We start from the raw sequence: 12,034 nt of genomic DNA, 5'->3' as shown, positions 1-12,034 counted from the left end.
TTTCTCCTTGAGTCTACACCAACGTCTTCATCTTCAGCCACCTCCCTCTCAATCGGCCCAGCAACCATGGCGCTTCCTCCTTCTCCTGATACGTCGCTCGCAGACCATTACATGACTATCCACCAAGCCGTGCAAGAGTGGGACTCAGGCGCCAACAAGTACGACTTCGGCTTTGGCCTCCACCTTCTCACCATTCCATACTTTGTGAGAATGGCTGGGTTACAGCCTACCGACACCGTCCTTGATCTTGGCTGCGGCACCGGCCAGGTCACGCGTCTTGCCGCGGCTTCTTATCGCTATGCCGTCGGGGTTGATTGCAGCCTAAAATCTCTTGGCTTGGCTATCCAGGGTGCTATTAACGAAGGGCGCGACAATATCGCCTTTACTCAGGCTGACATCTTGACCCTCTTTCAGCTCAAATCCAACATTCGGTCTGCGCAACTCAATGCCAAAGTTCTCTACGCGCGTTACCAGAACTCTGGTGCTGGGCAGGCTCAGGTGGATCAGATCATGGTTAATGTGCCCAATCCTGTCCCTTTTAAGTTCAGTATTATCTGTATCTACCGGGTCATTGAATATCTCCGCCCTGACTATCGAGACCCCCTCCTTGAGAACATTCGCGACTACCTCCTCGCTCCTAGTGGTCGCATTATTCTAACGTGGCCAAGTCCCACTAACTACACTGCGATGCTCGGTGTAGTCTATCAGATCGACCCCGTCCCTACCCCGCCGCGAGATCAGATTCGGGTCGCTCTCAAGGAATTCGTTGAGTCTACGTATGATCAGTAACTAGCTCGAGACGAGCTCACCCAGATGGCATCGTCCCAACGCCTTGACGTCGAACACTATCCATTCCCTGCCTGGTAGGACCTTGGCTTCGTTGATAAGCGCTATGACGTCTACTAAGAGGCTCTCCGGTCTTCGCTAACGGCACACGTAACTGAGGCATCGCTAGCGACCGCACGGAGTACGCTTCATGACAGACTTAAGCCCCGGTTCTAGGTTCTTATGCATTTTCCACAGCTATTACCGGAGGGCCTAGCCGAAGTGGCAGAATGTGCCCTAGTGTGTTTAGGACTGTAACCGGGGGAGAGGGTTAAGGTAGTAGAATAGTAATGCCGTACTTAGGTTCTTAGTATCCTCACCCACCTAACCCACTAGGATTTGCATTATTCCGGCCATTCTACCACCTCAACTATAGTAAGGGCGTTGAGGACATAAGCCATGTTCACTAGAGTACGATTCCCAATGACACCTGCTGAACAGTGCCCCTATAGGGTTTTGCTAGCCACCTAGGGCAAGTGGTTTACCTCGCCTTGGTTCACACAGTCTTTCTAGGCCCAAGGGCGATGCTGCTGGCTACAGGGCCGCTGGGCAGGATTGGATTTCACTTCGTAGATCAGCAGAGCTTTCATTATCATAGCAAGCCTCTTCAGGCGTTTATCGAGCTCAGAGCTCAATTCAATCAATGACTGTACCGTGGGCTCCAGGCTGCGTTCGAAATTCTGGATAATCTTGCAGCTGAAAGACAAAAACGTGAATTTGTTGACCACCATTTTATGAGGTTGACCGGAGAATAGGAGCCGATTACCAATGTCCATTGGTGACGAAGATAGAGGGAAATAGCACCTAAAATAGTATCTTAAACCACCGTCTTATGGGGGTTGTGCGGAGAAGAGAATCCCCGATAAACCGTTTCATCTGATGACGAAAACATAGGAAACAATACCTGAAGTAGCATCGTGAACCACCGTTTCCTGAGGTCTGGGCCGGAACAACATAGATACCAGCCCCGGTGAGAGATTTAACGGGTTTCAAGCAAGGATTTCGCTCAGTTCTACACTGCTGATGGGCCCAAGAAGCGCTGCCCCTTCTGTAAACGGATCGTGTGTGTGTGTGTGAGAGAGAGAGAGAGACAGAGAGAGAGATCCGGGATATCTACCTCGGGTCCGACAACGTGACCTCTGCTGTACGTGAGGATGACAGGGCAACAGAAGTCCTGTCGGTTGATAGCTACAGCAAGTAACGGGGTTTCAACTGGGGTGGGAGGTGGATCTGTGGCCATAGTTTAATACCAGCTTGGAACCCGCCACCGAGCGTTGCACTGTACAGGAAGATAAATAGAATGACAAAGCAAGATACTCGTGACTGAAGTACAGTTGCTTAAGCTGGAGATCGGGGTATGAAATTCAAGCCGCACAGAGCTCACTCGCACAGGTCGCCTGCTTCTTCAAAACTACTGTAGCAGTTGCAAAAGGAAGGTAAATAAATATTCATGTTACTGAAATCCGCAGTGTCGGAATTGCTGTGCCACCAACCGCTGGCTTCTGCGTACGGTACTGTTTCCACTCGTGGCATTCTGTTTCGTTCCGGGACTTCTTTTGGCGATTGGACGCCCCCTCTGTGTAGATTGTTGTCCAGGGGTCACATCTCGTTTCGGAGCCTTGGTGACTTTCGAAATAACGGAGGCACACTCTATAAAGATCAGAACTTCCGATTAGACATGCAGGGGTATGTTATGAGCTTTTACCTTCCATACTTCTTTTGGTATAGAGCTTCAACTGACACTAGACCTACGAAAGGTGACTGCCCACGATCCTAAAAAATGGAATCTCTAGGTTCAAGTCAACAATGAAACATATATCTCAACTCTGGAGAGGGAGAAAAAAAAAGACAGTTGCGACAGTCCTTATGCCTATAGGTGAAGAATGGACACCGAAGGAGATCAGAGCCCAATTCATGAAGAATTTGAAGCTTTAAAAGGCCCCTATTCCTGAATTTCCCAACCGCTGCAAGACTTTCGACATTCCAGAGGAGTTTTGGAGGCTTTCGAGCAAAGAAGTGGCATACATTCGTCCTGCATAGGTGGTTCGAAATAGCCAGAGATTGGAGACAGAAGCGAGCCATGGACCCTTAATTTGAGGACAATTTTTGTAGTTGACATAGAGGGAAATGACAGTGTAGAGGACAAGCAGGGTCAACGTCGTCAAGATGATCACGCCCGTCTAACATCGGTCATGTAGACGATATTCCCCCTGCTCACCCATCAAGGAGAACTGACACCGCAGAGAGTCTGTGCGACAAATGCGAGGGGACGGTCAATCTCCTGTTATAACATCAATCGCTCCACACGTTCAGTTGACTACGATGACTATCTGTTGCTTGGGCCCCCCTCCTCATGATCGAAAAAGTCGCTTTCGAAATCACTCTCCTCTACCTCGCCTGCGGCCCTCATCTTGTACAACTCCTCATGTATCCGCTGTATCCGTAATAGTCTCTTCATCTCTTCTTTCAGACCAGCACACCTCTTGCGACAGAGTCGATCACCGGGACGCCTCGTATGCTTCATAAGAGGCGTTGCGCTAGCATCTGGTGCTTCCACGCAATTGTGAAACTGCGGCTCAACCTCATCTTCTGTTATTGAGTTCACATGTAGCACAGCTGCCGTTGAAGTAGTCTGTGGTCTTCCTATGATGGTCTCTGTGGAAGGGGGGCCGGGAAGAGAGGCAGTAACGAGCTCTCGGGACGTTGATCGACGATCATTTGCGATGACAGACTGCGGGTCCGCCAGTTTGTCTCTTGCGTATTTAAATACTATAGTTGTGGTTGTTTCTTCGGGTGAGGATTGTCTAACTGAGGGCGGAGGTGCAGGAGTAATGCCGTCTTCGGACGAGGCTTTCTGTTTAGTGACTGAGCCGTTGTGATTTTGAATCTCTTCGTTCCGTGGCTCGCTGGAGGGGGATTGGTACGGTTCGACTTCTTTATAAGCTTTGTCTTCATCTTCTGACACTGCTTCGTCCTCTAGGCCATCCTGAGAAGATCTCCTCTGCAACAACATTTCAACATCCTGGGGGAGCAGATTCTCAGGCACCAGATTGAATCGGGGCTATAATCATTTGAGCATGAGGTGTGTTATCGCTTTAGGGAAGACTTACAATGTTTTCAATCACCGGTTGCCATAGTCCGTGATCGGCGGATCTGTATGTATAGGCCTGTCCGGTCTCCGGATTGATGATGAGACAGGCCACGTTATAGCCGCATATTGTGTGTAACTCATGGAATTTTTTGATGGCGCTAAACTTTCTTTTCCTGCGTTGCCTTACCTTACGACGCCTGTCGTTAGCATCTTCTCGAGCGGAGCGTCGTCGTGGCATATTTCTGATCATTTAGAATGTTAATGGCAGGGATAGCGAGAAGGATTGTTTTAAGTAGGTAGAAAGAAGCTTCGTTTGCAGGCCTAGAGAAACCCACCGTATAATTTTCCAAATGAGAATGGATAGTGTAGAGCGTTGGCTCCAAAAATAAGAATGATTTACGGGCGCAAACGAAGCTTAGAATAGCTCTCCAATGGTTAGCCCCAACTTCGCGCGCGGTAACTATCGACGCGGGGGTCGGGGCGGATTCAGAGTTGGCCCCCGGGATCTAGAACAGCCCGCCGATGCACGAAGGGGCGAGCCGCCCTTTGACTATTTTTGAAATTCTAACTTGAAATAAGAAAGAAAATGAGAATTTAAGTACAACGTTCGTCGCTTTTGCTTAGAGCCGCAGGCCGTTACGCACACATTCCAGCTCCATGGGCTCCATATTTGAAGAGAAAGTTGATATCTGATGAATCGATGTCGCAAAGCGGCAAGCCTGTCACGATGGAGCGATCGGCGCCCGAGCGATGCACAGTCTCCAGAATTACCAATCGGCAGAACCTATATACGATGGCAACGCCTACAGCTACTCAAGCACTTACCACCAAGCCTCCGTTAATGTCGTGGCAGTCACTTTGCCTCTGTTTGTAGGGTCCCAGAGGAAAGCCGTGACCATGTGTGCCCAGACAATACGGACATCTTACTCGAATTCTTGAGCTGTTCCACGAGAGAACGAGGGCGATCGGCAGAGCAGCCATGGAGTATGAGTTGAATCAACTTTCTCCTGCGGAGTAAGAAGAGCGGGGTCACTGGGCAACAGGCGATATCTGGCCGGTGGTACTGTAAGGAGATGGAACGAGTGGAATTAGCCAGGCAAATCCGGGTATCTACTGAAGCGATCACCACAGGCCACAGGCTATATACAAAATCCGTCCTTCTTGTAAACCTCATTCAGAAGAGCTTGCGAAGCAAATGTCTCAGGGCAACATTGCCGTCTTCTTGATTGAAAGAAGATCTTCCCCGTTCTCTTCGTACGGTGCAGAATACGCGTCAAATGACAATGACATATACTTCTGGCGCTGTCCGGTGCTGTAAAGTTTTGCTCAAGCTGTCCTTGTTATCAGACCTCTCAGTAATCGATCACCGGCACGCCATTACTACCCGCAGAAACTTGCAATGATATTCCTCGTTGTCAGATCACGCAACGATTGATTGCCTGCGCGCCATTCCTTGCCGCAGAAACTTGCAAGAACATTCCTCCTTGACAGATCTCTCTGCGTCTGCAGCAAAGCCTCGCCTGATCTGTTCTTCACCGCCGCGTCTCTGTTCAATCGATTGCATCTCTTTGATTGATTGCCAACTTGCGGCGTTGACTGCAGCAAAGCCTGGGCTGCGCTGTACTCGGCCGCTGCATCTCTCTTCGATTGATTCCCAACTTGTGGCGTTAAAAAAGGGTACTCTACTCCTACCGAGACCGTAAATCGAACCCCTAACCTTGGTATCCTATCCTAGACCTGGTAAATAGGATATAAATATTTGAAGTACCCAAAAATGGTCACAAATCACTCACAGAATCTTACCTACAGGTTACACAGGCTACAGCATCAAGATGTCTCAACCTCGAAATAAAATTGTGTCCAGACCTCGACCTGAATTCCTTCAAAAATGGAGAGTCGAGAATGAAACGCCATTCCTGGTCGATGACGATGTGAATTGCGTAAGTATCCTATCCCTCTCTACCTCTGATGATAGATATTAATCTCTTAACTCTATAGCTATCCGTCAAATAGTGTTTCGGTTGTGGCAAGAAACCTCACACCCGCTGCGTCCGTCGTGACGAAAGCCACACAGAGAGACCATTCCGTATCGAAATCAAATGCGACAATTGCGGCTACAATGCAAAGGGCAATACGACTGAAGAATCTACCCGCCAAACGACTCTCACCTGGGGTTAGGTACTCCTGAGAACTACGCTGGAGAATGAGAAGTGGACACCAAAATGGATGGACAATTGGTATTATGAGAACGTACGGAGTGATGCTGAAATGGAGGATGATGAGGGAGAAACTTGAGATAATGTCTACTGTATTCTAGGTGGCGGGACTCTCTCGAGGCGTTTTTAGCTCGGTGCTTCTTTTTTGATGGTTCGCCGGCACGCCCGACACTTGGAGGTAGTGCGATTTTTTTAATGGCAACAAAGTTCCCGGAGTCAAGGTCGACCGCCTTGTCCACAACGCCGAAGCTGCCTACTCCTAAAGGAGTTCCGATCGAGGTTCTTTGGACGCCCCCACCGCAAGGGGCGTGCAGGCGAGTATTGTACCATGTGGGAAGCTTAGTCGGCCCCTCATCGAGAGTTCGGGCCCAGCGAGGATTCTGGGCCCTCTCCGAGGCTATTTGGTAACCATGCTCAATCTCTTCCCTTCTGTCTTCCTATCACCCACCACACATCGAAGGTGTAAAGATCTTTCTTCTCACCACCAGCGCCAATGCGATAGTAGGTTTGCGGAGTGAGCACGAGCTGGCGGAAATTTCCGTCCGTTCGGAAATTGGTTGGATGTGGAGATCTTTCAGGGTCGATCCGTTAAATTAGAGAGCTTTCTACAAGTTCCTTTGCTTGGATAGGGTGTGGAAATCGACCTAGAGGACCACCTGACTCATCGTTGTCGTCTTCAAAAGCGTCCGCGGTATAACAGAAACTTTGAAGAAGGGGGCAGCGGCTCAGGAACCGCTGCAGGTGTTATTTCTTGAGCTTGCACGCAACAAGTTGAACTTGGCGGAGAGAGCGATAACAGTGAACCATCCTCTGGAATGCCATGAACCACACCCAGGAACTCTGCACATAATTCCTCCACTTGTGAAGCCGCTAGAATGGTATGTAACGCTCCTAAATTCCCCGTGCAATTTTCACCCCATAGCGATACAGTCTTGAGGGAGGGAGGAAGCGGTAGGCCGGGGCCACGGCCGTCGGGGCCACTTTCGATGCCAATTCGGTGGGCAATGACAAGTGTAGCCATAGCAATGCAGTGGAAGAGCGTTGTCTTTCTTTGTTTCTTGCTTATTTGGGACCTCGTTACAGCCCGCTTCAGGATCAAGATAGTAGTGCCTCTTGGCAGAAGAGATCAGACTGTGGAGTATGACATGCGGTAGTTTTTTCCCGTTTCGCCTCAACACGGTGATTGGACGATGATCGGACGATGGTCGGCGCGGCTGGGGAGTGTCGAAGGAGGTTTTGGCCGAGAAAAATTTTTTTTTTATTATTTTCATACTCCCAAGCGGGCTAAGCCCAATAGGGACTAGCTAATTCTACATGCTGTTGGTCCCTCGGTGGCATCCGATTCGCGGTTGCTGAGATCCCCTGACGAGCTATACACTTCGCCCTCGAGACTCTTCTTCTTGAGTGTTACTGCTCTTTCATCGGCACAGGAACTGTCGAGTGCGGGTTCATTCCATTCTCAAACAGGGTTATCTCCTTTGTTCAGGGTCGAGCTTCAATCGACCGGTGGCTTTCGCAAAACAGATCGTGGCTCTGACTGCTTCCATGTTCGGCTTCCATTTCTTGAGCGCTCTTTCACTCGTCCATCCTCCTAGAAGGAATGACACATCCGTCCACCGCTCTGTGGGCTGCCTGAAGATATTGTCGGCGCTGTGAGGTCCAACGCATGCACTCCGTCAGGAAGTGTCTGACCGTCTCGGGCCGGCAGCACCATGCACACTGATCCGATTCCACCGCTTTGATCCTGTAAAGGGCACGGTTGAGTCGGGCTTTCCCCGTTCGGAGTTGAGCCAATATCTGTGCTTCGTCGCGTTTGAGCTTGTCGTAGAGCTGGCGCGTGTGCCCGCCCGGGAGAGCTCGGTCGAGCTGTTTCGTGTATCGGCCACCGGGCGTGCCTCGAATTGTTTCCTCCGCTCGTCATGCGGTCCTTTCGGCTTCCTTCTGGCGGTCGATTCAATTTCGCGCCTACCGGAACTGGCAATCTGGATGTGTTGATTTCCGAGCCAGGTCGTGCGCAAGTTCACTACCTCGAGTCGCGGGTTCGCTTGGGACAGTCGATGTAATTTACCAGGAAAGAGTCAACAGGCGAAGAGACAAGATGTATACAATAGTCAGCGACAGTCAGTCAGCCATCAAAGCAATCCAACCCATCCAATAAACCAGGTCAAGCAATAGTACATCGCATCCTGGACCGAGTTCAGGCATTTCGGGAGCGACGGATAAAAATCCGGTTACACTGGATCCCAGGTCATACAGGCATCGAAGGGAACGAATTAGCCGACCGGCTCGCAAAGCAAGCAGTGACCGTACGCTAGCAGTTTCATCAAACTTGAGTCTGCTTAGGGTGGCTTTTTGGCGTTCTTTCCATACAATCTACACCAACCACTTGTTGGCGTGAGCAAGTCAACTTATTGCGAGATAAGGACTAACTTCCCAAATGTGTTCAGTGAAAGCCGCGCCCCCGGTTCTGGCGGACTTTCAACCATCATTCTGACCTGTCTCGTACAACAAAGCTCCACTCAAGATTCAGAAACCTCCTCCACAGCCTTGACAATCATGCCCTCGGAAACCTATCACCACAACTGTGATGGGCTATATACCGGCCTCGTGCTTCTCAACGAGTGAGATAATTGCTGACCTGGGTGCGGAGTCAAGTATCAATGGATACTGACCGTCTTCAGTATGATGATTCAGCTCTTGGAAAGGAATCAACTTACGAGCAGTAGAACATCTGCGCTGGGTCGACTGGATGGTATGACTTGAAGGGATGAATGAAGCAGCAGCGACATAGGCTCTGAAATTTCCCCTTCATCTCGGCCGGTGATACGTGGAGGGCCATTCTTTGCAACCATGGCCATCGCTTCAGAGGGCGGCAGGCCAGAATACGGCGGGATTCCTTGAATCATCTCGATGATTGTTATACCCAGGGACCAGATATCGACTTTGTGGTTGTACGGTTCTTCCTTCAGCATTTCTGGAGCTACCCAACGCGATGTACCTTTGATGTCTCGAATTTTGGGGCTGTTTTCGATTTCGAAGCAGAAATCGAAGCTCGATAATCTCGCGTAGCCGGTAGTGCTCATCAGGATATTGTCAGATCTGATATTTCCATGGACGACGCCTTGCAATTGCAGAAAAGTTAAAGCAAGCAATACCTGTGATTGTTAGAAAGGCCAACACTATTCTGGCCTGAGTTTCTTACATCGCGACATATCCTGGCAATGATACTCTCCTCCAATGCAAGGTTTTTTTGGATCAGCTCAAATAAGTTGCAACCTTGATGATCCTCCATGCTCAACCATATGCTATTATCAATCTCGAATAGGTCTTGGAGACCTATAATATGCGGCTGCTTATGTCCCAGTATCTTCGATAGGGTCGATTTCTCCAGTAGTTGCGTCTTGACCTTGCTGAAGGAGACGGGCCTCGTGGGCACTTCGGTGGCAGCATAGATTGGCCCTGGGGAGATATCAGTCTCAACGTCGAAACTGCCGATAGTGGGCGACTGCCCGAAATCCTCGAGGCCGCACTTCGAGAAACTTGGACTAGTTTGAGGAAGCATTCTGATCAACCTCTCGGCGCACAGTCGGTTCCGCGGCCGAGGAGATAAGCAAGTCGCAACGATGTTTCGGTACCAACCAGGGATCTCTTGGGGAAATTTCAAGCTCAAGGGTCGACGGTGTCTCTCGGGCTGGTCATCGTTCATAGCCAATGCCCACAAAATCATGCCCAACTGGAATAAGTCTGATTTCTCCCCGATGTAGAGTGAGGCAGGGTGATCGGCGAGTTCTGGAGGTTCCCATCCTATTGGGCATCCACGCCTATTGAAGTCAATGATCTTGGCATCTCGTTGTTCGTCGATGGCGAGGTTAGAAAGGGTGAAGTCGCCTTGAACGTATCCCTCTGCGTGAACGTCACAAAGACCACGGATGGCCTGCTCTGCCCACCGACATCGATCTCTCCATGGAACGCCGCCACCAAGAAGGTCAACCACTGCGCCGTTTTCGAGGTAGCCTACGAGTATGCCTTTCACCAGCTGCAGAGTGTCATCAAGCACAATACCTTCTAGCTTGACCACGTGCCCACAATCCCGGAGAGCATATAGAGCGCGAATCTCGTAGACGAACCTGTCTATCGCATCAGATCCGGGAATGTCTTTCTTGACATAATACCTATCACCATGTTGGATCCTGTAGACAAAGCCGTAAAGATGAGAGTCCAGGACTAATTCGTCTTCGCAAATCTCGAATGGAGCGAATTGGCCACTGTCGAAAAACAGTCTAACAATATCTCGCGGCGGATACTGAATGACTTCGTCGATGCTTTCGCGCACGAAGACATTCAATGTGGAATCGATAGTCCGGAGCTCGAGTCGTGTGACGGTGTCGAAGAATCGAATTTCATGTAGGTGCTCGTAGATGGATTCCCATATTCGTGACATCTTATCCTCTGGAGATGCAAGGCTCGACAGGTCTAGCTCTAAAGACATCGGCTCGGCGTCTCGACACTTGTAAGAAATTGTCATCCGGCGCCAGTGGTTCGAGTCGTCAACATAGGTAAGGAAGAGCTTTTCAACCCCCTCGTCGAACCTTTGGAACAGATTAAGTATCCACCGATCTTGAGCAGGCGCAGCCGGCGATGATGGGCCAACGGTGGTAATTCCTCGTTCTCTGCGAATATGAAAGCGGGAAGGGTCAGCCAATTGAATATCTAGTAGAACTTTCTCATACCTTTCCACCCCCTGCAAGCTTTCATGCTTCTTGAGGCTCAATCCACGGACGTGTCGGCCTTGGGGATCCATGATAGAGCACTGCGTTGAACGATCAATAGCGTGGTAGGAGATGATGCTGATTTCGCCGCCGACTTTTCTCGTGCTCTGACTTTCGTCCTGAAGAAAATGTTGGAGACTGTTCACCTCAACTTGTAGATAGAGGTGATGCGAAGATGTAAAGAATCCCGAAATAATATAGGACACTCACCACCTACGGAGTCAAGTCTGCTCCATTCGACCATGGCGGAAAGTATGAGGTTGGGTTTCATAAATGAATCCTCACCCAGCGGGGTGACCTTCGCCCAACCACAGGGTCGTGTACGAACGCGGCAGGACAACGTCTTTTGAAGTTGCATCCTTGTTGCCGGCGGGTCGTCGATGTTTTAAGCGTGGGTGTTGAGCAGATGCACGACTTGTCAACGGGCTCTTGCGAATAAGCCCCTTATTTCCAGTAGATTTCAGGCAATGCTTATCACAATAAAATCCAGCCTTTGAAGTTCTCCGAGACCCGTTGCAGCAAAACGTTGTCCTAATGGCTGGATGGACCATATGAGTCGTACGAATGGATGAAACCTGCTGCGGCACCGATCAGGAGGCCGAAAACCTGGAGGGTGGTGGTTATCGATCATCGAGAGCCAACCATTTTGCAGGGGCCAATATCTCCAGAGTGGCAGGAAGCTGGTCTTCAAATCATTGAGTAAATGCCTCACCGGTTGAGAGGTTGGTCATAGTTGTTGCCTGTGCGGCGACCGTTCTGGCGACCACGCTTGAAAGTCGGTAGGTAAGCTTGGCGACGTGGCTGGTGGATCGAAGAACCCTCCTGTTCAAGTTCCCCTGCCGTAATCACGCGGTGATTCACTTGTCGAGAAGGCTGGTGTCGATTCGAAAAGAAATTCTCTTAGGATGTCTTCTAGCTTTACCCACGAATTGACTCATTTCTATACAGGACCATTTGAACAGCTCACTGCGGTAAGTGTGTCTACATTGCAGACACAACCAAAATTTACATTCAAACACCAAACAGACTTCAGCACCCCAGCTCAGATCCCCTCAAGCCGTCGGCGACAAATACGTCTTCGAGAGGTCTTAGACTCGGTAACTCCGTCATCTCGACAACCTCGTGAGTCACCG

The 12,034-nt window shown here is 50.0% G+C and overlaps 3 protein-coding genes across 3 annotated transcripts; all 3 read right to left on the bottom strand.

The window, feature by feature from the left end:
* Positions 1-2,842: 2,842 nt before the first annotated feature.
* On the bottom strand, positions 2,843-4,264 carry PV07_10511 (uncharacterized protein). The gene is made up of 2 exons (XM_016397846.1): positions 3,936-4,264; positions 2,843-3,886 (listed from the first exon to the last, which is right to left on the bottom strand). The coding sequence occupies exons 1-2, from the start codon at positions 4,164-4,166 to the stop codon at positions 3,152-3,154; spliced, it is 966 nt and encodes a 321-aa protein (XP_016245037.1). The 5' UTR covers positions 4,167-4,264; the 3' UTR covers positions 2,843-3,151.
* Positions 4,265-6,190: 1,926 nt separating this feature from the next.
* PV07_10510 (uncharacterized protein) lies at positions 6,191-7,341 on the bottom strand. The gene has a single exon (XM_016397845.1). It carries the CDS (start codon positions 7,151-7,153, stop codon positions 6,809-6,811), a length of 345 nt encoding a protein of 114 aa, XP_016245036.1. The 5' UTR covers positions 7,154-7,341; the 3' UTR covers positions 6,191-6,808.
* Positions 7,342-8,456: 1,115 nt separating this feature from the next.
* On the bottom strand, positions 8,457-11,536 carry PV07_10509 (uncharacterized protein). Its single transcript, XM_016397844.1, has 5 exons — positions 11,112-11,536; positions 10,863-11,020; positions 9,335-10,802; positions 8,850-9,287; positions 8,457-8,799 (listed from the first exon to the last, which is right to left on the bottom strand). Exons 2-5 carry the CDS (start codon positions 10,931-10,933, stop codon positions 8,725-8,727), a joined length of 2,052 nt encoding a protein of 683 aa, XP_016245035.1. The 5' UTR covers positions 10,934-11,020; positions 11,112-11,536; the 3' UTR covers positions 8,457-8,724.
* Positions 11,537-12,034: the final 498 nt, after the last annotated feature.

This window comes from Cladophialophora immunda (assembly GCF_000835495.1).
Source record: "Cladophialophora immunda strain CBS 83496 unplaced genomic scaffold supercont1.6, whole genome shotgun sequence".
Taxonomy (NCBI): Eukaryota; Fungi; Ascomycota; class Eurotiomycetes; order Chaetothyriales; family Herpotrichiellaceae; genus Cladophialophora; species Cladophialophora immunda.
The sequence above is the reverse complement of the archived record's forward strand: the minus strand, read 5'-3'. Positions and strand labels throughout refer to the sequence as shown.